Raw genomic sequence first — 26,875 nt, 5'->3', positions numbered from 1 at the left:
TTTCGCGGCGTGCCCGCAAACTTTCTCTGAACTTGAAGCATTGGCCGTCTCAGCGGAAGGAGTTAGATACGCCGATTCTTTGCGTGTCGCGAAAGAACCCCCGCCTTCCTTTAGTAATACTCGGCCTCCACCTCGCCGACCAGTCAATCCCCGTAAATGTTATGCTTGCGGGTCGCCTGACCATCTGCGCAACAAGTGTCCACTGATCAAGTCAAGTGGGACAAGGAATGGAGCCGGGTCATCACAAGGCTGTTTTAAATGTGGGGCTTTCTCACATATCGCCAAAAATTGTCCCAATTCGAATAGCACCCCCTCCTGCTCAACTTCTGGTGCAAATTCCACCTATGCCAATAATAAAAAGTGACTAGTGGCTTCGGCTGAGTCGACTAATCCATCTTCCCGAGACTCAGCCCCGGGTAAACAGGTTGTAAATTCAGGGAATGAGCAATTTTCAAATTCATCTTTTGAAGGTCCCAAAGAGTGTCTTAGGATTGCGGCGGATTCCCCCGCACCGGTCCCCTTTCTCAAAATTGAGTTAAATAACGAGCCTATAACAGCTCTCTTACATTCAGGTAGTGTTTGTTCTATTATTTCGGCTGATTGGTATTCAAAATTGAAATCTGTTTGTAAGCTTCCTAACTATTGTTTGTCGGCGATCCAATACGTTTCGGCTAATTCCTCTCCATTAGAAATTCTCGGTTCCTTATATGTCAAAATTCGAATTTTTCAATTCACATGGAAAGTTAAATTGTTTGTGGCCAAGCATTTGTCTTGCCCCATTATATTGGGAGCGGACTTTATTTCTCACACTGGTCTTGTGCTCGATCTTCAGAGTAGGTCTTGCACTTTCAAATTTGCCTCTAATTGTAATATCCCTCTATTAAAGTGTAATTCTGCATCATGTTCTTCTATTTCGCCTACCCAGGATGAGATGTTGTTAGACCTTAGACATCTACCTGAGGAGCAGGCTGATAGTATTCGCAAATTGTGTCAGTCGTTTCCCGAGGTGTTCTCTGATACTCTTGGTGTTACTGACCTTATTGAATACAAAATTGAGGTCACGGATTCGATTCCTGTCCGTTTTCCACCTTATAGGCTATCTCCACCTAAAATGAAGGCTCTAAAAGAAATCATCGATCAGATGTTGAAGGACGGTATTATTAGGCCCTCTAAGTCAGCGTATTCTTCGCCTATTTTTTTAGTCCCGAAACCCCAAGGAGGCTTCAGGCCTGTCATTGATTACAGGGCTCTCAATCGGAAGGTGGTGTTACAATCTGTGCCCCTTCCCGACCTTCATTCTTGTTTTTCATGGTTTCGTAAGGCCAAGTTCTTTACTATTTTGGACTTGAATCAGGCCTATAATCAAATTCCACTTGCCGAAGAGTCTAAACATCTTACAGCGTTTGCCACGGACTGGAATTTATACGAATACAACCGCGTGCCTTTCGGGCTCCCCACGGGAGCAGCTGTACTCACTAGGCTACTAGATAGGGTCTTCTCCGACATCAAATTTGAGTACTTATATCACTACTTGGACGATGGCGTCGTATTTTCAGAGACTTTTGAAGAACATCTAGATCATCTGCGAGAAGTTCTCGATCGCCTTCGTAAGGCTGGGTTAACTGTTAAGTTGTCCAAGGTTGCCTTTGCTAAGCCCTCTATGTCTTTCCTAGGGCATATTGTGTCACCCGATGGTGTAGCAGTTGATCATTCTAGAACACAGGCCATCCGTGATTTTAAACCTCCCAAGGACATTAAAGGTATCGCCAGGTTCATTGGTATGGTGAATTTCTTCAGGAAGTTTATTCCTAACTTCGCTAATAGAGCGGCGCCCTTAAACCTTCTTCGTAGGAAAGGCATCAAATTCGAGTGGGGACCTTCTCAACAAGCCGCTTTTGAAGACCTTAAATTAGCTCTTTGTAATGCCCCTGTACTTGCTATGCCTGATTTCTCGAAGAAATTCATTGTCCAAACCGACGCATCGTCGTCAGCGGTAGCTGCAGTCCTTCTTCAAGAGACTGAACTAGGGAGGCGCCCCATCGCCTATGCGTCTAGGACATTGTCGGCTCAAGAAGCCAAGTATTCCATCTATGAGCTCGAAGGTTTGGCAGTATTATTCGCCTTAGAGAAGTTCCGTCTCTATCTGGAACATGTCAAATTCGACCTGGAGACAGATAATCAAGCCTTAAGCTGGGTCTTAGGTAGGCCGCGTCGAACTGGTCGTATAGCCCGCTGGGCCATCCGTATTTCGGCCTTCCAGTTTGATGTTAGACATATCACAGGTACCGAAAATGTTGTTGCTGATGGACTCAGCCGTATGTTTTCTAACGACGTCGAGACCCACGAACCGGTCGACAGTTCATCACCTTCCGAGTCCATACTATCTAAGGTTAATGCCATCCTAACAGATGCTCCCATGCTCTTTAGGGATATCGAGAAATACCAACGTGAAGATCCGACGCTGGCTCCGATAATGGAAACCCTTTCTTCTGGGGAACATGTTGTCCCTTATGTTCTGAGGAATGGTGTTCTATGTTGCCCTTCGAGGCATGATAAGATGATGAAAGTTGTTGTTCCAGCGGTTCTTGTACCTATGATCTTCAAGTATTATCATGAGACCCCATTAGGAGGGCATCTTGGAATCTTTAAAACTCGTGAGAAGATTCGTGAAATGTTCATCTGGAAAGGTATGGACGGTGAAATCCGTGAACTAGTAAAGGCTTGTAAATCCTGTTTGCTTAGTAAACCGACCATGTCCACCAAGGTAGGCCTCTTGTCTTCTCAGCAAGCGTCGCGCCCCATGGAACGCCTGTATATTGATTATGTAGGACCATTCCCCCAGTCAAAGGGTAATGCCAACAAGTTCATCCTTGTATGTGTAGATGGTTTTACCAGATTTTCCTGGTTATTTCCGACTAAGCTGGCTACCGCTCAGTCTACCATTACTTGCTTAAATTCTATTTTTGCTTCTTTTGGTCCGTGCCAATATATTGTATCTGATAATGCTAAGGCTTTTACATCTAACTTATTTCGTAAATTCTGTTTTGATTTATCCATCTCTCATGTAACTACTTCTGCTTATTACCCTCAACCATCTCTGGCTGAACGGGATAATCGTAATCTCAGGTCCGCACTTATTGCGTATCATCATGAAGATCATTCCAGGTGGGACACGTCCCTGCATTGGTTAGCTTTTGCCTTGAATTCGGCGGTTCATGAATCTCATAAGTTCACTCCAGCTTCCTTGATGTTCAAGTTTGTTCCCAACACGCCGCTCTCTAACCTTTGGTCTCTGGAGTGACATTCTACCCGAGACAATAGATCCGGATAATATTAAAGATCTTTGGAAGAAGGCTAAAGCCAATCTTAAGGTATCTCATGAAAAGGTTAGGGAAAAGTATGATCGTGGACGGAGACCCACCACTTTGAAGGTAGGTGACCAGGTGATGGTCAAGAATTTTGTTCCCGCGGGCAAGCTTGCCCCCAGATTTCACGGGCCATGCATCATTCTCGATTTTCTTACTCCGGTTACATTGTTAGTAAGCAATCCAGCCACCGAGAGGATATTTAGGGTTCACCTGTCCCAGGTGAAACCGGTGTAAATTTTGTTTCAACTTGCTTCATATAATTTGATAGGAATATGAAGGTTATATTTTTTTTGTGAGTTCCACTCTTAAGGCTTTCTGCTCCTTCTATTATATTTCTCTATATTTAAGCATTTCTTGTAATCCTCCCCCGATTTGTTAAACTGCCATCCTGTCCTTGCCACGGCCATTACCACGCTCCCGTCTCCTGCTCCACTACACGCAGTGGCTGGCTTAGATGAAATGCCATGGATATCTGCACGCCGCTGGCCCCTCAATCTCTCTACATGCCTGTGCCCTCAAAAGAAACATGATGGTCCAACACAATTCTGCCGCCTAGCTCTTTATGTTTCAGTGCCCCCGCAGCCGCGCGGCGCTGTGCCGCGGCTGGGTTCGAGGACGGGCCCCCTCGGCCCCAGCGAGGACGACATGTGCACGGCGAGCCGGAGCTCTCCTCCCGGCCAAGGCTGATGTGCGGCGCACGACCTGCTACTTGCCCGCAGCCTGTATATGTTCACCGCGGGCGCGGCGTGCTTCAACACCTCTGCTCCCCTCATAGTGCGGGCGAGCGGTATCTCAGGGTACTTGAGGGGTCCGAGCGGCCTCCTTTGGACGCAAGCTGCAACGGCCGGTCTGGCCATCCAACTTCATTAACCTCAACTACATGAACAGTTACGATAAGCAATGACTACACTCGGGAATTCTACAGCAATATTTGGTGGACATTGCAAAATTTTTCATCACTTTTAAGTATTAAAAGTTTATCCTCAGAATTCTACTTCTACAAACTTAAAACTATTCTTCATCTGCAACAACAAAATTTTGAAACTAAATCAAACCAAATTAAGAAAATCTTATAAATTTTTTGGCAATTAATCTCCATATCTACATCAAAACTTGGACCTTGTTTTCAAACAATTTCATGTGTCACCCCGGTAGGAACTTTTGGGGGGGGAGGTCTGTACCGGGCGGTACACCTCCACTCCGCTAATTTAAAAAGTGCGCCAGTTGAAACTCCTCTGCTGGAGGAAGTCTGAACTTTATCTACGCTATTAATTCTCTACTTTCTCAGAAGATGTCACCACGTGGAAAATTTTGAGTTTTTGAACTGTGTCATTTTTGATGTGGTTTTGTTTCGCTTGAAGTAAGAAGTGTGAACTTTCTCTTCTAGAGGACACTACCGAAGATCAACAATAGTGCAACCTAGTGCGGAGTCAAAGAACTATTTTGTTGAAGAAATTTTTATTTCAAATGTTTGTTCTTTGCTAAATTTTTTTTAGTCTTTGGTTAAGTTGGCTGTATACCCCTCTCTTTCCCCTTGTTTTGCATTTAACCAATCCTGAATTTCTTTGAGTTATTTCCGACCAATCCGATGTATCTTCCCCCAACTTGGATATGTTTCTGTACCCGAGCCAATAAAAAGTTTGTGGGAGGGTGTTTTCATTCCCCTAACGCCTAGAACCTTCCGCGAGAGGATATAAACTGCTGATTTGAGGGTCTCCGGGCCACTTCTGTTCCATCTTTCAGTGTATAAAGTACATAGCAGGAGGCGGGAAGCGCCTCTTTCCTCGGCAGCGGTCAGCAATAAGGTAATGGCCGATTAATAAATTCTTTCTTTGCTAGCTCAGCAGTTTAACTCTCGGGGCGGGTGCGAAGCGTTCCTCCATGTAATCTTTTCCTAAAATGTAACGATCTTTTCTTCTATTCTCTTTTAAGCTGCATATTGGGATAGAGAGTGCTAACCCTCTCGAGCTCCCACTCACATTGTCTTGAGGTGAACTTATTTTCTTAACCTATTCTTCGATAATGTAAAACAAATTGCTCTTTTCTAAAGTCACCTCGGTAGTATGGGATTAGCCCTTGCATTAGTGGCCTAGAGCCAGATTAGGTTTTTAAAAACAAGTGTATTAGGAGTGCAAGATCGCCTCCTCTCAAATTGTTATTTTAGAGGTCATGTAATTGCCCATTTTTAGTTAATAGACCTCAGTAGGTTGGGTATTTTACCCCTGTGTCTATGTCCAGTGAGGACAACTTGAAGGTGGAGTTTGGTGTGGCCTGCGAGAGGCTTAAATTTTGAGAGCGAGTGGCTCTTTTGGAAATTGAGTGTTCTATGCCTCGTGGAGGCTTCTTTTCTGTGTAATTTGGAGCAAGGGCTCCTAGGTATGAATGGGGTTTTCTGCCCCTCTGTTAAAACTCGTGTTTGGGGTAAAACTGAGCTGATTGCCCAAGCAGTGTAAAATCAGGGCGCGAAGCCCAATTCCTGTAAATATTGTAACTACCCTTTTTGATTTGCTACTTTGTACCTGCCATGCTTGTTATTTTTGTTTTTCAAAAGAAAATATAACCTTGTTAAATTTTAAATTAATTTTGCTTTCGTAGCTGGAGACCTATTCACGCCCGCACCTTCTTTCACCTCTACCTACCACGGAAACCTCCGTAACAATAATAATAATAATAATAATAATGGTAACAAGTATAATAATATAACATATATTATTGATTTCTTATGGACGTAGCCGAGCTTATTTTAAAGTCAGCTGACGTGAATTTACAGCGTATCTGAGTTATTCTTATCTTACGTGATCACAGTTTGATATCCAATCTTGGATTTTCTTTCCTTTGTTTTGGTGGTTTAAGTTGTTAGATGCACGATATTTATTTTCTTCGTGGGTACGCAGTCTCGAGTTCTCGACAGTTGAGTGTGGCAGGCAATCTTATTTATATTCAGTGTTAGAATTAGGAATCGTTGCCAGCCGGCTCTGAAATTCATGGCAGCTTGTGAATATGAAATGAAGGATCGAAGTAACCGAGTATGAAGATTCAGTAATGTCCCTGATGATAATAATGGTGAAATGGAAATAGAGTCTTGTGGACCATATCGTGTAATAATGTCGTATTTATGAATATGAGGACGACACGAAGAATTAGTGTTATTGAGCCTGCGTGATAAATGAGCAGGGCTTGTTGACAAATGAATAATACGTTGAGAGTAATGAGATAAATATGAGAATTGAATGATAATCAATATGAATGATAGAGTTAAATATACGACAGTACATGTGATAATTATAGGCGGAAGGTTTAAGTACGCGAAGATTTTTCCAGGGAAGACGTAACACTCGGAGATATTATAAAAAGAGGCCGAGTGGAGGCATGAAACGGAGCGAGCTGCAATGTATAATTTTGAAAGCGAATTTGTGATTATGATGACGCATATTTCTCATTATTTAAATTCGAGAAGATCGGTTTCAGACATTTACGTCCTATGATTTGGGATTGCCGTCAAATTCAACTCAGTTGTAGCTGAGGTTTATTTTGATAGCGATGTTTCGCATTATTAAATTTCCGAAATGTGATTAATTTTCGATAGGCAGTGACCACGTTATTTTGAGAAAATTGTTCCTTTCTTTTCTTTTCCTTTTGATATTTTTATCTGCTGTATTTTATAGTGTAGAGGCCGAAGGTACGTGAATCTGATTAGTATTTGTTTGACTTAATGTAGGAGTAGTTAGGTTATTTTTGCATTTGATTTCTTCTTTTGTTTGGAGCATTTGTTTCTCCAGTACTGTGTATATTTGCGTAAATACTAATTTTAAGTATTAAGTTAATGGGATCACGTGTTATTCATAGTCAGAATCAACTGAAACAAGTTCTTTCCGCAGACATGAAGGCAACGTAACAAACAAATGAAATTGGACACCACCACTACTAATTAATTATGCAAATGAATCAACCTCTGGTAAAAGGTTATGAGAAAACACCGCAAACTATCTAATTAAGACGGAATCTGCCTCCATTAACGGTAGAACAGGACAGTTGGGTTATTTCTCAGTACAAGTGTAGACAGCGGCAGTCTAAAGTAAATTAATATTGTGAAGAGGCGAGTTCATTTGATAAGCGTAATAACTGAGACACTTGGCCTAATTTACTTTTGTTTTTATGTGTCCGGACTATCACAGGAGGTAAATATATGATATAGAATTGATGTGTTCATGATAAAATTTGTGTTCTGGATAATGTTTCTTGGTTTAGCCACCAGTTAATTTTTTGTTGTTGTTGTGGCAAAGTGATATGAAGATTAACGAGATATTATTCTGCAGAACCGGAAGTGTTCATGGATTTTTCTTGTCCTTTCCACTTATTTTGTTCACAAAACATTGATATTACAGTGAGAAATTGGCAAGTTAATTAGGAGTTGAAATCATAAATTTAACATACCCATTTTTTTCGATTTGAGAGTATTGGATTAATTAATCAGTTAATTTATAAGTTATTAAAATTCCATTTAGTTGAATTTACAGTTGCAATGTAAGTCATTGGGATATTTTCTGTGTATGGCAAGTCTTGGCAGACTATTGGTTCGTTTTATTTGAGTGTCAATGGACATTTGAGTCATTAGTTCGATGGTGATGACTGATATTTCAATTTGTGAACTTCAGTCAAGTTTATGAAAGATAAATTTCCATTTCAAAATACTTGAGTGTTGTTACTTCCAGTTACTTTCATTATTTTTATTTCATTTTATTTCGATTCATTTAATTTCTGTTTGTTTTCCTTTTCACCAATTTTGTTAATAAATTTTCGTTCATTTAAATTCAATTCAGTCTTTGGGTACCGTTATTTGAAGTTAGTTGACCCGCCGACATTTTTACTTCCTCACCCCTTATTTTGTGTGGCCCGACCAACTCGAGGAAAGCTGAGGGACGGTATCACGACCAGGAGATGGAGTCTACGTGAACGGTACGTATATTTAAATGTTATTTATTTACAGGAGTAGCCGGAGCAACAGTCGAGCAAGAGCTGTACCGCCACACATGCCTTGAAAAGGGCACAGTATGTATGTTCACAAACCATGAGAAAACGACTGAAGAAAATTTAATGAAAATCGGTATGTAAAGTTTGGGGACGAGCCTCTGCAATGTAGGCTATCGATGATTTTATTCACGCTGAGTGATATGGTAGTTTAGGGGAAGGCCTAAAATTGTATTCTCAAATATTTATATTATTAGTGGTCCTATCGACAAACACTACATAACTAAAGTTATACAGAATTACATTTCTGATCATTTATGTCATACATTTTCATGGTATCAGCTATGATAACACAGATATTCATGAATTTGTATTTTTGTTGCTAAGTCCACATCAACGCCAAGCCACAAGAAAATGGGTAACAGAATTTAATGAAAGTCAGTATATAGAGTCGGGGAATAAGAAACTACAGTCTAATTGTATTCACCCTGGATGGAACTGTAGTTTAGGAGAAGGCGCCTAAAATACCTGTGTTATTGGTCCTAACGAAAATTACTACATAACAAAAGTTATAGAATACAATTTCCGATCATTTATGTTTTATTCTATTTTACCGTATCGATTATGATAAGAGTGGTATTTCAGAGTCGGAAGAAAACTAAATGTGAAGGCCCACAATATTGATAGCACATGACATTGATCAACAATAACATTACACTGACCATTGTTTGTCTCTTACGTTAGATAGATGGGATTACTGCTCCGTACCGAGTAGATTGGCGGGAAATAGATGAGGAGTTAGAAAATTTTCTTCGTTAGCATGCCATTTTTCTGGGTCATGGCTTTTCTGATACTGCTGCTACGTAACATACTGGTTCATCATAGTACCCCAGCTATTCAATCCCTATTCTGATGCGCTGTTTTGAATGAGCAGTGTGGACGCCTAAGGCAGAGGCTCACTTAGTTGTAGTAGTAGTAGTAGTAGTATCTGTTCTGGAATTACAATTTCGGCCTTTTCCAAATTATAGCACCACAATTTAGTATATAACTCAAAATTCAACCTTGAAACAAGCCGCATCTTACGAAAAGCTTCTTTCTCTTCACTTTTATTAAATTCTACAATCATTTTATCCCAAATTAGCAGTGAAGAGGGGGTTCTCGTCTGGTTTGTTGGAAAAATTTGCCTCCAAGTCAGATCTTTTCGCCGGCAGTGTAGTGAATTGCTATTTTCCAACTCATTGGATAATCCTACGAAACAGGGCATAGTTTTTGCCCTGGGACTCTCTACTTTTCGAAACCCCCCCGCATCGAAAAAGACGAAGAGTGTTGGCGGATCACGGCTGTCTGCGGCTTAGTCATTCCAGCTCTGGAACTTTGGACTGTTAGATCGGCAGATTAGTACTGTTCGTTAACAGTGAGAAAATGTGTGGTTTTAATTTGATCAAGTATTTGACATGGAAGCATTGCTTTCAATCGCGCCATTCCTACTGACGTCATTGTAGTGACCTATGTTCATTTCAGTTGGGAAAACCACTAAGACAGTCCTTCTGAGGATGTAAAAAGGCAAGGGAAGAGTGAGTGTCTGCCATTATAATGAAAACTCCTCAACCTGATTGTGACTGATGGTAGACAAGTAGGCCACTGATGGTAGGCAAGTGGGCCTACCATTACAATGAAAATTCCCTAACCCAATCTTCATATGATAAAGGACGTGTGGCGACTTCCCCGTCGCGTTTCTAGCGTAATGTTAAGAACTATGCACACAGCGTGTACACTACCTAACCTAGAATTCTGTATACTATGTAGAATTCCGTAGCGAAGTACGAGTACATCAGCTAGTACTACAAAATTGAAGTTATATAGTATTAAATTTCTGATCACTTATGTCTCATATACATTGTTACCATACTGGCTATGATAATAGAGATATTCATGAATTTGGATTTTTGTTGCCATATCAGCGCCGACTGACAAGAAAATGGGTAAACAGATTTCAATGAAAGTCGGTATGTAAAGTCGGCAAATGAGGAAATAGAGTCTATGCTATAAATAATTTTATAAGATCCCTAATATCACAGAGTCGGGAGAAAACTAAGTGTGAATACCTACAATCACACCAGCCAAATTTTGAAAAGGGCTATCAGTAAAACTCACACGTGACAAAAAATTTAACGCTTTTCGACATACCCCGGCTTCAAAAGTAATAGAGGTGTTCTTTAATCCACCTAGTCAATACTTTATTTCCAGTTGTAGTGGTTACATAAACACAATAACACTTATTTGGGACATGTTTCGCCCTCAATTTAGGGCATCTTCAGCCTAAAAGCAATCTTCAAAAGTACACATAATATTACATACGGAAGCTAAAAGATTAGCTAGTTACTAAAATTGAGACATAAAATGTGAATATTGATACATTAATAAACACATGTTGATGGAACACTGTCAATGATTATACTAAAACTATCTTCTTTACTTCGTCCAACAAAATACGTAGTCTAATTAAAATGGTTCAATAAAATTGTTAGTGGATTACCAATGTGATAATGAAGTAATGCCTACGAAAAGAGGGCAAGAACATAATCACAAAAATGTATGTCATATATACAACATGTTCAAGGCCGCTGCTAATGTTGTAAGCGTGAAGGTGATACACGTAAAGGCGAAACTGAAGCATCAGTTGAATTACTGTAGAAGAAGAGGCCCTTTGTACCGGTAGGAAATGTTGTCAGAGACCTTGTCGAGAAATATCAGTAAATGCTGGAATAATGTTCTCTGTAAGAGAAGGCAAGGAAGTATTAAGATGGAGAACACAAGGAGAGAATTCTTTTTACGTTACTTAGAATAGATGTTTGTTGAAAGTTGTTGCTTGTTATCTACCGCTGAATTGGTAGCCGCCCTCCTGTTGGCTCTGAGTCTCGTATTGTAACCGTGCTGCAGAGGCAGTAGTGAACACGGAGGGGAAGGAATGGGGGAGTGTGGAAGGGAGGAGAGGATGGGTGGAGTTAACTGTGACGAGGCTGACAAAGGGGCGGAGTTATTCGTCTTGTTGGAAGTAGGCCTTGGGCAGCAAAGATGAAGCTGAAGGGGAAACGAAGACCATTGCGGACTGTCAGAGAAAAAACATTCTGTATTTCCACTTCATTTAAAACCTTTCACTTCAAAATGTATGTCCTGTTGTGTTTGTTTTCATTTAAAATATGTGATAGTACTTTGATATTCACAAAGTGTTCACTGCTGAAAAGAAAGTGGCACCACGTCTGAGAGAACGTAATCTTCTGACTCTGAGATAAGAATGAACCTGTTTATTAGCAATTTAATAAATTATGTAACTTTTTAATGGAGTTTGAAAAGGCATGCTGTACAGTATGTGATTTAATCAAGTAGAGTGAAGAGTGGGGAATCTTTTGCCTGGGTGAGGTCATTGCGGTTATTCTCACAATGTTATTTCTATAGTCTCCTTTACATTTACTTTTTATTATTTTCTGTGTAATATTTTTACTTTATTATTATTAATGTTATCAAGTTTTTGTGGAACACAGAGATGAAAGAAGGTGCAGGCTGGAATGGGTCTACCTACAATAGTCAAAGATTAATTGAAAACTTTAAAATAAAGATTATATTTATTTTCAGATCATAAACTTAAACAAAACTCTTTACTTGGTGAAAGAACAAGATTTCAGGTACAAAGCAATTTTGGTACAAAACAGAAAAACCAAGAATTGGTAATTTACAATCTTCAGCTTCAAACTCATAATTTACAAAGGTCCCAACATTGCTAATGTTGCGTTAATTAGACAGACAAGGAGAGAAATCTCCCATCACACAATTTTTAAGAGCACTTTGCTCCTAAGGTTACAAGTTATGGCATTCCAAAGGCACCACTCGATATTACACATATATCAATTTCGTTACCTGAAAAGGGCCAAATGCTCTACAAAGGAGATTGCGCTCCCAACACCTTACAGCCTGATTAAGTTACATTAGAGATTAGAGCTTCTTTGCTCAATATAATTACATTTCTAGGCCTCTCTAGCCAGAACCTACAATTTATAACACCACAGCATTTCCATTTTCAGTTTACACAACGGTATCGAGTACCCATTCTACCGGGCCTTTGTCAGGTCCAAAAATCAAAATGTATGGAAGCGAACACTTGCGCTACTTGCACCCACGGCCTGATGATGCCTAGCTACTGAGGTCACTAGATAGACAAGTTAATTTACCATTTACAAGTGAAAACAGTTACAAAATTTTAGTCACCTCAAGGATTAATTGAAGGGGAGTTCGAGAGGGTAATGCACTCTCTATCCCCGATTTACAGTTTAAGTCCTTAGGACTTACATGAAATTTTACATGAGAAGGAAGAAAGTTTACATTTTAGCATATTGACTGTTACACAGTTAAAAATTGGAACCTTCCCCTCGAGTTCAGCTTGTGAAGATAGACAACTGGTGGCCATTACCTGGTCTGGTGTTCCGCCTGCCAAAGAATGAGGGCCCCCACCACCTCTTTTAACACACACACTCAGTAATACGACGATCAATAAGACAAGTTAACTCGAAAAAGCTACCGCTTTTATACCTGAGAGGAAGGTTTCAAAAGGCTCTGGACTAAATCAAGACACAGCCCTCTCATTTTATTGGATAATCAAAAAGTTACAAGAAGCCTATGATTGGCTGAAAAAAAAATTCACAAAATTTCTCATCGGTCAGCAACCAAGACCCAATCGTGCGATCTCCCCAAATCATCTGGACTGTCAGTCTATAAATACAAACAAATGTGGAAGCACTCATCACCAAAACAGCACAACAAGAAGGAAATTACAACAAAAAACTTACCATACACAGTGCAGATGATGACTAACCCATGGAACTTGGTTTCTGTATTAAAACTTGAATAACTCCTCCAAGAACAAACACAATACCCTTTAAATAAATAAGGAAATTCTATTTAGGAAAGACATTCAAGTAAAATTTAAACTGAACATCCTCAGAATAAACAACTAGATTTTTAAAAACAGTTAACAAGCGTGCGCAGGAATTGGCCGATACCCCTAAAAAATTTAAAAGTTAACAACTTCCTTACCAATTTACTCAAACTCACAGACCTCGGTCTTGCATATTTAAATACCTTTTGAAGGACCCTCTTATTCTTGCTATACCAGATAACAGTTTACAATTAATTAAAATTTACTTGATTAGAAATGTATGTCTTGAGGAGTTTTCACAAGGAAACTCATCCCAAATAACTGCAAGGGTAGTTTAAATTAAATGAGTGACACCACAGAAATAGTGAAAAGGTTCAAGTAGGAGATGACAACACCCCGGTATCGAATAGGAAAATTAAAGAAATCATATCAGGGTATCCCGTCAAAACAGAGCATATCACAACACCAAAACAATAATCATCACCAAGGCTACAGACCAACACCGTAACTAACCCAATCATAAGGCGCGAGCACGACAAAGCAAATAATGAAAAAACCAAAAAAAGTGGATGAGAAAGAAACCAAAATGAACTTTAAATAGGGGAATAAATACATTAAAACCCCAAAAGGAAAAAATCCAATTACCTAAGTCCTTGTGAAAACTTCCTCGCTAGTTTACCTCACATCAAAATTATTATTATTATTTGAATTTTGAATGCCTAAAATAATTATAATATAGTTAAAATACACCCGAAGTATTGTACCCATCCCGGGCATATCAGGACAACAATTACATATTTCGGCTTCACAAACATATCAAATGGAATTCCTGGATGAGTACCTTCGGAAATCACTTCCTGGGGCTCGAAGTCCCATCCTCCCTACTTTCACTGCGTCAATGGATAAAGCTCAAAGCATACGGGTGGAATGTTCGTAAAAGAAAAATGGGCACTACATTAAATATAACAAAAGTAGGGTTCTCTATAATGTAAGTGGAATACATTAATATTATTAAATGAGAAGGGTTGTGTTCCGAATATTTACTAAATTTCATTAAACTGATAGAACCACACGATAAATACATGAGATAATGCCATATTATTACACATAAAAAATAATAGTAAAGCAATCATTTGTATGCCTCAACGTCTTTGTCGGTTCGTACACTGTTGTGGTTATCGCTTGGCATACTTTAACACCTTCAACACTATGCCTGCTTCTGGATGGCGCCCGTATCTCATACGGGTGTGATTTTCTCGTGTGTTTATTTCCAGCTGCATGTATCACGTACAGTTCCCGTCCCTTGGTTGGAGGTAATAGTTCATCTAGTGACCACTAGAATGCAGCAGTTATCGGAAATTTTGAACTAAACCGATAAACAGGGTATTTTCTCCTTGCCGTGACCTCTACCGAAGCACTTGGTGTGCTGTGTGCCGTGTGCTGCGCATGTCAAATCTGTCAAGCTGTCAGCTGTGTTACTGTATAAACATGTCTTCATTCAGGCTCAACAAGCTGATTTTGAAGACCTGAAATTAGCTCCCTGTATTAGCCATGCAGGATTTCCCTAAGAAAGTCATAGTCCACACAGATGCGTCTTCATCGGCTGTTGCCACTGTCCTTCTTCAGGAAAGCGAACTCAGAAGGCGGACCATAGACTATGCTTCCAGGACCTTATCGACTCAAGAAGCCAAATATTCCATCTATGAACTTGAAGGTTTGGCAGTATTGTTTGCCATAGAGAAGTTCCACCTTTATCTGGAACATGTCAAATTTGAATTAGATACGGATAATCAAGCCTTAAGTTGGGTATTAACTAAGCCTCGTCGTACTGGACGTATCGCCCGTTGGGCATTCCAATTTGATGCGTGACACATTAGATGATCAGAAAATGTAGTTGCTGATGGACTAAGCCGTATTTTTTCCAATTAGGTTGAGACCAGTGACCAAGAAGATAGTTGTGTCCTTCTCACGCCCATACCTTCATGTATTAGTGCTATTCTGACTGATGCCCCTATGTTATTTCGGGATTTTGAGAAATATCAACGTGAAGATCCAGTGCTGGCTCCCATTATGGAAACCCTCTCCTTTGGGGAACATGTTGTCCCTCATGTATTAAGGAACGGCATTTTCTGTTGCCCTTGGAGGCATGATCAAAAGATGAAAGTAGTGGTTTCAGCTGTGCTTGTACCCATGATCTTCAAATACTACCATGAGATCCCAATAGGGGGGCATTCAGGCATCTTAAAAACTTGGGTAAAGATCAGAGAGATGTTCATTTGGAAAAGTGTGGATGGTGAAATCAGAGAAATGGTTAAAGCTTGTAAAATCTTGCCTGCTTAGTAAGCCCATCTTGTCTACTAGACTAGGGCTATTGTCATCACATCAAGCATATCTCCCCATGGAGCATCTTTATATAGACTACATCGGACCTTTCCACCAATCAAAGGGGAAAAATAAATTCATTCTGGTGTGTGTTGATGGCTGTTTCCATCTTATCTGGCCACTGCTCAGTCTACAATTTCTTGTCTTAATACTATCTTTGCTTCTTTTGATCCTTGTCAATACTTAGTTTCCGATAATGCAAAGGCTTTCACATCAAATTCTGTTTTGACCTGTTCATTTCACAGGGAACTATCCCCGCTTATTACCCTCAACCACCTCCGGCTGAGCGGATCAATCGTAATATTCGATCGGCATTGATTGCTTTTCACCACAAAGGTCATTCCAGGTGGGATACTTCATTGCATTGGTTATCTTTTGGCTGTTCATGTGTCCCACATTTGCCAGAGACAATAGATTCCGATACAATTAGAGATCTATGGAAAAAGGCTAAAAGTAACCTCAAAGCTTCTCATGAAAAGGTTAGAGAAAGATACAAACGCGGACGGAGACCCACCAATTTAAATGTTGGATATCAGGTTATGGTTAAAAATTGTGTACCTGCGGTCAAGCTTGCCCCCAGATTTCATGGGCCATGTATTATTTTGGATTTCATAACCCCTGTCACTTTATTGGTTAGCAACCCAGCCACTGAGAGGATATTTAGGGTTCACCTTTCTCAGATGAAACCAGTATAAATTCCTTGTTTCAGTACATAGGTCACTAAATCTTGGCAGTAAGAGACGGTTATTTTTCATTTAGTAAAAGTTTGGAAATGACAGAACAAGAATCTACCGGCCTCCATATCTTGTTGTTCTTGTTTGAGTCATCAGTCCACAGACTGGTTTGATTCCGCTCTCCATGCCACCCTATCCTGCGCTAACCTTTTCATTTCTACATAACTACTGCATCCTACATCTGCTCTAATCTCCTTGTCTTATTCATACCTTGGTCTACCCCTACCATTCTTACTACCAACACTTCTTCAAAAACCAGCTGAACAAGTCCTGGGTGTCTTAAGATGTGTCCTATCATCTATTTCTTCTTCTCGTCAAATTTAGCCAAATCGATCTCCTCTCACCAATTTGATTCACTATCTCTTCATTCGTGATCTGATCTATCCATCTCACCATCATCCTTCTGTAACACCACATTTCAAAAGCTTCTATTCTCCTTCTTTCTGAGCTAGTTGTCGTCCATTTTTCACTTCCATACAATGACACGCTCCACACGAAAGTCTTCAAAAACATCTTTCTAATTCTGATATCAATGTTTGAAATGAGCAAATTTCTTTTCTTAAGAAAGCTCTTCCTTGCTTGTGGTAATCTGCATTTTATGTCCTCCTTACTTCTGCCATTCTTAGTTATTTTACTACCCAAGTAACAATATTCATCTACTTCCTTTAAGACTTCATTTCCTAATTTAATATTTCCTGCATCACCTACTTTTGTTCGACTGCACTCCATTACTTTTGTTTTGGACTTATTTATTTTCATCTTGTACTCCTTACCCAAGACATCGTCCATACCATTCAGCAGCTTCTCGAGATCTTATGCAGTCTCACATAAAAAAACAATATCATCGGCAAATCACAAGGTTTTGATTTCCTCTCCTTGGTTTGTGATTCCCTTTCCAAATTCCCCTTTGATTTCCTTTACTGCCTGTTCTATGTAAACATTGAAAAGCAGGGGGACAAATTGCAGCCTTGCCTCACTCCTTTCTGGATTGCTGCTTCTTTTTCAAAGCCCTCGATTCTTATTACTGCAGACTGATTTTCATACAGATTGTAATAATTCTTCGTCCTCGGTATCTGATCCCAATCACCTTCAGAATCGTAAATAGCTTGGTCCAATCAACATTATCCAATACCTTTTCAAGATCTACGAATGCCATGTACGTGGGCATGTCCTTCTTGATCCTCTAAGATCAGACGTAAAGTCAGGACTGCTTCACATGTTCCTACATTTCTTCGGAAGCCAAACTGATCTTCTCCCAACTCAGCTTCAACCTGTTTTTCCATTCTTCTGTAAATAATACGTGTTAAAATTTTGCAGGCATGAGACACTAAACTAATAGTGCAGTAGTTTTCACACCTGTCAGCACCGGCCGTCTTGGGAATAGGTATAACAACATTCTGACGAAAATCCGATGGGACTCCTCCCGTCTCATACATCTTACACACTAAATGGAATAACCTTGCCATGCTGGTTTCTCCTAAGGCAGTCAGTAATTCAGAGGGAATGTCATCAATTCCAGGTGCCTTGTTCCTATTTAGGACGCTCACAGCTCTTTCAAACTCTGACCTCAAAATTGGGTCTCCCATTTCATCACCATCAACAGCCTCTTCTTGTTCCAGAACCAAATTATCTACATCTTTACCTTGATACAACTGTTGGATATGTTCCAGCCATCTTTCTGCTTTGTCTTCTTTCCCTAGAAGTGGCTTTCCATCTGAGCTCTTCATATGCATACACCTAGATTTCCTTTCCCCAAAGGTTTCCTTGATTTTCCTGTATGCAACATCCGCCTTTCCTAGGACCATACAACATTCGACACCCTTGCACTTCTCCTTCAGCCATTCTTCCTTAGCTACTTAGCACTTTCTCTCCACTTGATTCTTTAATCGCCAGTATTCTTTTCTCCCCTCTTCATTTCTAGCATTCTTGTATTTTCGTCGTTCATCAATCAGGTCTAGTATCTCCTGAGTTATCCACTGATTCTTAGTTGATTATTTCTTCCTTCCTAACATTTCTTCAGAAGCCCTACTGACTTCATTTTTCACGACTATCCACTCTTCCTCTATTGTGTTTCCTTCAGCCTTTTCATTTAGTCCTTTTGCAACATGTTCCTTGAAACAATCCCTCACACTCTTTTCCTTCAACTTGTCTAAATCCCATCTTTTTGCATTCTTTCCTTTCTTCAATTTCTTCAGCTTCAGATGGCATTTCATGACAACAAGTTGTGGTCAGAGTCCACGTCTGCTCCTGGGAAAGTTTTGCAATCCAACACCTGGTTTCTGAATCTCTGCCTAATCATAATGAAGTCTATTTGATACCTTCCAGTGCCTCCAGGTCTCGACCGCGTATATAGCAGATGTTTGAACCAAGTATTGGCAAGGACGAAATTATGATCAGAGCAGAATTCAACCAGCCGACTTCCTCTTTCGTTCCTTTGTCCCAATCCAAATTCTCCTACTGTATTACCTTCTCTTCCTTGGCCTACCACTGCATTCCAGTCTCCCATCACAATTAGATTCTCATCACCTTTTAAATATTGTATTAAATCTTCTATCTCTTCATGTATTCTTTCGACTTCCTCATCATCCGCTGAGCTAGTAGGCATATAGACCTGCACAATTGTGGTGGGCGTTGCTTTGGTGTCTATCTTGACGACAATAATTATTTCACTATGCTGGTCGCAGTAGCTTACCTGCTGCCCTATTTTCTTATTCATTACTAGCAAATGTACCCGTGCTTCGCTACGGTATTCTACATTGTATACGGATTTCTCCGTTAATTACTGCAAATGCAGTGAGTAAGACTATATTAAATTTCACCTACAAACGGAGATCACCATCAGACAACCCATTCAGTGTTCTACATGGCTGGTCCTATGACATTTTCCTGTATCTAATATATTTATGGGTTAGAATCAGTTATTCATTTTATGGGGTGAAGTTTGGTACACTTTTCGCATACTACTTTATTTTTTGATACATTGTGACCCGGAAATCATAAAATTTTACAAACATATGGCCACTGGACATGTCACTGTGCCTGCCCAATGTCATGATTGCACCTTTCCTGTAAGTGTCCCAAACAATAACATGCACGTGTTAAAAGTACAAAATTAACTTGAACTCAAGAAATGCAGAACTATTTAAGGACTAAGGGATCAAGATCCGACAAAATGTCATAGGCCCATGGTTGTAGATCTCTCCTAATTGAAATGCTACATTTTGTGATACGACTTACGGTTTAGCCACCAAATATTCCAAAACAAAGGTCTGCACCATCGTTAAAATTGTATCCATATTTCAATATTTTCCGGGGCCAAATGTTATACAATTTCATAGCTTAGAATATTTCCTAAAAAGGAAAGTGTTCAGCTTTCAGGATTAGCACTCGCATACATACGGAGTAATTAAGGGAGAAAATAATGCAGCTAACAAAGCTGACACTAATAGAAAATGGATTATAACTGAGGATACCCAGATGACGACAGATATGTAAATACCAAGTGAATGTGTTGGAAAACCAAATGCCCCTCAATAAAGTTTTTTTTTTGCTAGGGGCTTTACGTCGCACCGACACAGGTAGGTCTTATGGCGACGATGGGATAGGAAAGGCCTAGGAGTTGGAAGGAAGCGGCCATGGCCTTAATTAAGGTGTGAAAATGGGAAACCATGGAAAACCATCTTCAGGGCTGCCGATAGTGGGATTCAAACCTACTATCTCCCGGATGCAAGCTCACAGCCGCGCGCTTCTACGCGCACGGCCAACTCGCCAAAAAAACAATAACATTAATGAAATATATGAAAAAAACCGATATTTTGTTCAATAAGATTATCCCTATTATAATGAATGACTACGTCAGACTAGTCAACAAACAACGTCATATACAGGCTAGAGCGCAGACAGCAAACTTGCCTGACTCCGCCCACACACACGCTGAAACTTCCCCCACTCGTCGCTCCACCCTCCTCACAACAGACAATACCAGAACCATTACTACGAGATACAATACGCGACAGACAGCCAAGCAACTCACATCACAACCACCCCACAGCAGTAAGTAGATTATTTACAACTTATACTATATCACGTAAAGTTTCATTTCAACTAGAATTTTTAATTCAATTCATTCATTCCGACTTACAGATTTTGCCAACTTCATAAAAAGGGAAAGGAACCACCAACATTTATGACATTCAGAGTGAGGAAATTCCAGAAGAACAGTTACATCAGACAGGCCAGAATATGTTCAAGTCAATTAAAAAGTGGTTGAGTCATACACAACATGTATAAGCATTGCATATTAAAGCTTGTAATTTGAATATGCATTTATAAGGCAGTGCTGTCACTTACTATTTGGACTTAAAAGACATTCATATATAGCATATCATACAATGTGTCAAATATCTAATGTTTTGTGTAAAAGGCAAATTGTGCAGCAACAACATAAAATAATGCAAGAACTAAGGTCAACAGCTCTCAGTGTCACAAAGTACATTAGTCACACTTCATAACATTTATTGGGGTCAACACTCAATTTAGTCTACTAAGTACATTATCATACTTTAACATTTTAGTGTCAACACGCAACCTTAGTTAATTAGTATATTTTACTGGTAGCTCATTCACGAACAAAGCTCCCCTCAAATATGACTATACATTTGTAAAATGGGGCTTATTTCAACTGAATATGGTAAACATTTACACTCAATACGCTACATTCCGCTACAATTGCATGTGCATATTAAGATATAAGCTTGTTTTGTCACAGTTTCAGTTATGATGTAATGTCTTAAAAATTTTTAGCAAGAGTATAAAAAATATTTTAAATAATATTGTTAAACAATAGAGTATTTCCTAAAGATCTTTATGAGGCATAAGGTGAAAATGCAAATAAGATTCTAATGTAGCTGAGGATGACCTTGTTAAGGGGTTGAAACCGGTCCTAGATATGTGATAATCTGCATTACATGTAAATAAAATGTATTGATCAGGTGGAACTTTATTTTCCTTTTATGACAATTGGTAACTATCAATACGGAAAAATGAAATTTATAAATAAGATCATAATACCCAATCAACATGATACAACCATCGCAATCATCTGTTTTCCATCAACAACAGGACGCCCTCTTTTTTTTTTTTTTTTTTTTTTTTTTTTTGCTATTTTGCTTTACGTCGCACTGACACAGATAGGTCTTATGGCCACAGGAAAGGCCTGGGAATGAGAAGGAAGCAGCCGTGGCCTTGATTAAGGTACAGCCCCAGCATTTGCCTGGTGTAAAAATGGGAAACCATGGAAAAATATCTTCAGGGTTGCCAACAGTGGGATTTGAACCCACTATCTCCCGGATGCAAGCTCACAGCTACGCCCTCATTAGTTAACAACTGTCACCCATGGAAACGGATCACATGACACCGTAAAAGAAAGATGGCTCCCAAACTCCTACTAGATAGCCATCATCGAAACAACTCTAACTTACTAATTTTCAACAGCGATCCATAAAATTTACACTTAACGTGCAGTTACAAGAACAATTTTGAAATAAAATTTTACAATGAACGTAAGAAATTAGAGTCCCGGCATCCAATTAACGCCAGATAAATGGCTACCAAGTCAGCTCAAAAAATTCCACTTGATTATAATAAATTAAAACACTTTCCCAATTTAAATGTTTTAAATTACTCAGTCCGAACGAAGTATCTTTGGTATGTTGGAGATATCTCAGTAAAAAAAGGCAGTCATGCAGAGATCATGACCTGTACTTACAGTCTTCGGACTAAACTTAAGATATAAGGTAAACCACAATCAAACTAGAATTTGCCGCCGCCGTTCGGCGACAATTTAACCTGGATCAAATATCCTCATCATTTTGCCTCTTTTCGTTTTGATTGTTATCTGCGATCAGGCACAACAAGTCCCCTTCAACAGATCTCAAACATTGCCACCAACAATCGATACTTCCACTGACGACTCTGTAGTGCACTGTACACACCCAGATGGCAGCACAGTGTATCTCAGAAGGAACACGTAGATTGATAATCAGCGCCCAGTGCCAGTCGTGCATACTGCTAATAGGAGGCTAGGAAACATGTGCTTACGATGCGTCTATAAATGCAATTGCATGCTGAACTGCATTTTGATAATTTCAAGTTACACATACTTCAAAGTACGTAATAAACACATCATAGTCTCCCCCCACAAAGGCTCAACACAGGTGAGGCCTACAGCTCACCAAGGGACAGTTTTTAACAGAAGGATATCACATGGGAAATCTTCATTAGAACATTTAACTTAATTTGATAGTCTTACTTGACACATAGAAGCAGTAAGACACTGTTGGCATAATATGAGAGAGATCCAGTCTGTTACCAGTAGTCTGTCTTCAATTTAGTCTATGATGTATCACTGTCGATTCAAGGCAACACATCTCCAACTAGTTACTTTACCACAGTTCTGCAACAGTTAATTTTCATACCGGTAGCACATCAATGAAAACGTTTTCTCGAAATGTGTGTTGCACCAAGTTTCAAGAGAAACCGACCTACTGATGATCAGGGCTCAATAATAATAATCTAGACCAATACTTACACTATCAACACAGGTTTGGGACTCCAAAGCTAGAGAAGGCAGGGTTACCTCACTTCATAACACACCTGGTAAGAAAGTTACATAAACCCCAGGAAAAAAAATAACGAGAAGGGAAAAAAAGTGGACAGATAAACAATTTAATTAGTGAGTGCACCGATGTTCATAAACATTACATTCTAATCCCTTCATCAACAGATATGAGGCAACATCAAGAATAATGAGTAAACGTACAGAGAAAGCATACCATATTACATTACAAGCATCAGAACCACCAAACAGCGAGCAATAAATCTTCAGAAATGTCCAAAATCACAATTAAGGTCATTAAATAAATTTTCAACTTACACAGGTTCAACTTTCTATATCACACAATGCATAACCTCATTGACAAGGATAAGGACGAGGATCAGTAGCAGTAACTAACCAATAAAGAGGTTTAGTAAATGAAAGTATTCTAGGGTTAGAGGTAACGATATTCAAGACAAGGCCAACATTGGCAGCTACAGTTGGAGACCTCTAGTTCAATCAGATGTTGGGTACGCATTTAAGTTTGCCATCAACATCTGAACTATCAAAAATACCAGGCCAAGAATAATATCAGGATGGAGAAAAATAATGTCATAGCAACACCTTCACTAACGCCATAGAAGTAAGAAAATGACAAGAAGGAAATTCAGGAGGGTAAATAAATCTGAAATCACATGATTCCCCCAACTTCACAGAATCATTAAATGAAATAAGTTTCATAATGATAGATCCGTATTGAACTGTGATTACAGTAGAGTAAATTAATGTATTACATTGTATTTGGGTCCACCTTTTCAATACAAAATGTAAAGAGTTTAAATTACATAAATGATTAGGGACTAGTTTTGACCTAGTAATACGTCATCGTCAGCTTAAAGCAAAATTTAAACACAAATAACGAAGAAATTAAACAATGTAAAGACACATACGGTACATACCGTGTGAGATATTGTGCAACACTATGTTAAAAAATAACTCTCTGAAAGAGATTCATAATAAGTCCAGTGCATATTAAAAAGATGTTATAGATAGCAACTCAAGGACTCTGTCACTATTTGATTTTGCAAGACTTACGATGTTAAAATTTTTTGAAGTGTCAGATACCAAAGAGTGACTTACATTTGTCAGACGAAATATTAGAGGAAGATTAAGAGGAATTATTATTGTACAGGCACTGTAGTGCAAAATTTAAGTCCAACGGAGACATTTGAGTAATATGTTTGATAAGAATTTGGTTGAATTAATTTGTTCAATTTTATTGAGATAACGCGTCAGCATATTAAAGAAGGAAGGATTTATTTGAGATATCTAATAATTCAATGTTCAAGATAAATAGGAATCTGACAATTTTGCACTTTCTTTTACTTTATAAAGAATTATATCATCATTGAGAGGAGGTCCTCCAACAAAGATTTTATTTTGTTATTATTTCGTTAAGCCAGAAGTAGGCTAATTCAGTCCTGTATACTAACAGAAATGTTGTCAGCCGAGAATAATGGAGATTATGTGCAGTTAAGAGGAACTGGCAGAGAAGAAAAATTTAATTTATCATCAAGATTGTTAATAAAATTTGTTTTTGTTATATGTGCTAGTTATAATAAATGTCAGAACCTGTTGTTTTATATTCTTGTATTATTATCGCTAGTCCTTGTCTCTTTCCCTGCCTTCAAAAATAAGTAAAGCCAGACAACGAACAGTCCACCCTCGGGACTCTCATTCTCCGGCTGAGCTATGCCCGGTAAGGGGGCAATAAGGTCGGTCGGTAGACTGATATGTAATAGCAACATCTGGCTCGGTGAGGAAAGCAACAGGAAACTACCTCACTACTCATTTCCCTAGTACGCCTCTTCACTGATGCCTAGGCCATCTATGACAGCTGATGGCAGAGCTGTTCAGGATCCCACCAGTATCATTGCTGATGGACTGAACATACAGATACACACCTAAACACCATCATAACACAGAGATGCCAACTTTCAAGAAAGGCAATTCGTAATGCAGCCATGAGGGCACCGGGGGGGGGGGGGCGTAGAATGTTTTTCCCGAGATCTTACTAACTTACATATCAATGAAAATCAATGAACAACATACGTTCAACCAGATATAACAAGAGTGTATGATTCTTACCTGCTAAAGTAACAGGTGATCTCCAGTACATATCTGAGTGGAGGTTGAAGGATCATTTATTTTCTTGAGTACTGCAGTTGCTCCCATATCAGCTTGTTTGGTTAACGTACACTGGTGACATGCTCTTTCTTTTGATATCATGTGCAGAGCACTTAACAGCTCGGAGTTCATATTAGCATGGAATTCAGTCTTGTTCTTCCTCATCATGCGCATCTGAAAAATCGCGGCTACACACACTACATAACACGTGTGAATGAGATGTTACGGAACACAGTAAACAGGCCATTCTTTTGAGTACTCCTCCCTAAATTTTTGAAACTATTGTTGGTTTATTACTAGCATCACTAGCCACGGTAACGTCATCACAGGAATTATCCTGCTCATGAAATCGCTTCATTATTTCAAACCTTTCACATTTCGTAACACACGATTCAATCTACATATATCCTAGAAGGGCACCATATGTACATTTGGCAACCAAAATCGCAATAAGTACTTCTTGAACAGTCACCCACACAGTATCACAATGAAACGGAGTTTGTCACCACTTTGCTGCCAAAACGAAGACAAAAGAACTCGCATACTTGCACGGAATTCTGATTATGTAATGAACAAAGACAACAACTCCGCAACATACACCACTTCACGGGTGTCTATTATTCAGTACTGGAAACACACACTATGTTCGGCGCATGAAAACTCAAAATATTCTTAAACAAGGGACAGGAAAGGGGTATAAATTATTACCGAGGTAGACACCTCATTTGCAAATAAAGAGATTTTTATTTGATTACTGAGAAATCCGAAAATATAATATTCTGAGAATTCAAGCTGTATTGGCATTCCTTGTGTATCCTTTTGAACATTTCATACACTTAACATTGGCAAAATTATACATTTTAGCCTGTAACAGATGGACAACTTCCAAGATCTTTAAAATTCTCACTTTTTATCCCCGAAGGATATTGAAATATGGAGGCAATTTTAATGATGGTGCAGACCTCCGTTTCAAGGTATTTCATAGGATAAACAAGAAGTCCTATCACATAACGGATGCCACAATCTCCGTTCAATTTGGAGTATTTTTCGACCTTGGTCTTATGACCTTTGTCATATCTGTATCCCTTATTCATTAGATTCGTCTCTATTTCTCGATTTTAAGTAAATTTGGACTTTTTACATGCATAATTCAAACTTTCAATCACTTACAGGAAAAATAGAATAATCAAACTCTACACGAACATTGGCCCACACAATAGCCATATGCGAGCCAAATGCTATGTCACATAACTATCCAAAAAGTAATGCAATGTAAGGTAATCTTACACAAATTTCACCCTATCCATTTCTAACTCAATCTGACCCATGAATAGATGTGATCCGAGAAAATATCATAGGACCAGCCATTTAGGCCGCTAAATACTCCGTCTTATGGTAAAATCCTTTGTCGATATGACATACCAATTAGCAGCAGTTAATCTGTAAATGAAGTTCTGCAATACTGTATACATGCATATACTTTCGTATGTCGATCTATAAACTGTACATTCATTGATGCCGATTTGTAGCAATCGAGAAAGGGTGTGTCTGCTATTGTAATCAGTACTCCCCACACTGACTTTGACTGGCAGTAGGAATAGGGTCCTTCTCCAACTCCTGTGTAACTGACATTAGTAAGGAGGGCCTACCATTGAAATGAATAATTCACTTCTTGATTTGACTTGCAGAAGGCAAGGAGCATGCAATTTTG

At 39.2% G+C, this 26,875-nt stretch overlaps 1 protein-coding gene across 10 annotated transcripts in view; it reads right to left on the bottom strand.

Moving 5' to 3' along the window:
- The window catches only part of LOC136875818 (oocyte zinc finger protein XlCOF6), a 299,457-nt gene that overhangs the window by 235,237 nt on the left and 37,345 nt on the right, over window positions 1–26,875 (bottom strand). For 2 of the 10 annotated variants that reach the window (XR_011018443.1, XM_067149430.2), the window contains exon 4: window positions 13,178–13,264. The exons of 5 other annotated variants lie outside the window; for them this stretch is intronic. Coding sequence is in view for 4 of the 5 variants with exons in the window: in XM_067149430.2 (XP_067005531.2) it covers window positions 13,178–13,180 (3 nt within the window). In the remaining variant the exon portion in view is untranslated. Of the gene's footprint in view, window positions 1–11,940; window positions 13,101–13,177; window positions 13,265–25,540; window positions 25,678–26,875 lie in introns of those variants that run through there. 3 more of the 10 variants (XM_068228185.1, XM_067149432.2, XM_067149434.2) reach the window with 3 other exon arrangements.

This window comes from Anabrus simplex, chromosome 6 (genome assembly GCF_040414725.1).
Source record: "Anabrus simplex isolate iqAnaSimp1 chromosome 6, ASM4041472v1, whole genome shotgun sequence".
Classification (NCBI taxonomy): Eukaryota; Metazoa; Arthropoda; class Insecta; order Orthoptera; family Tettigoniidae; genus Anabrus; species Anabrus simplex.
This window is presented reverse-complemented; position numbering and strand designations above follow the sequence as displayed.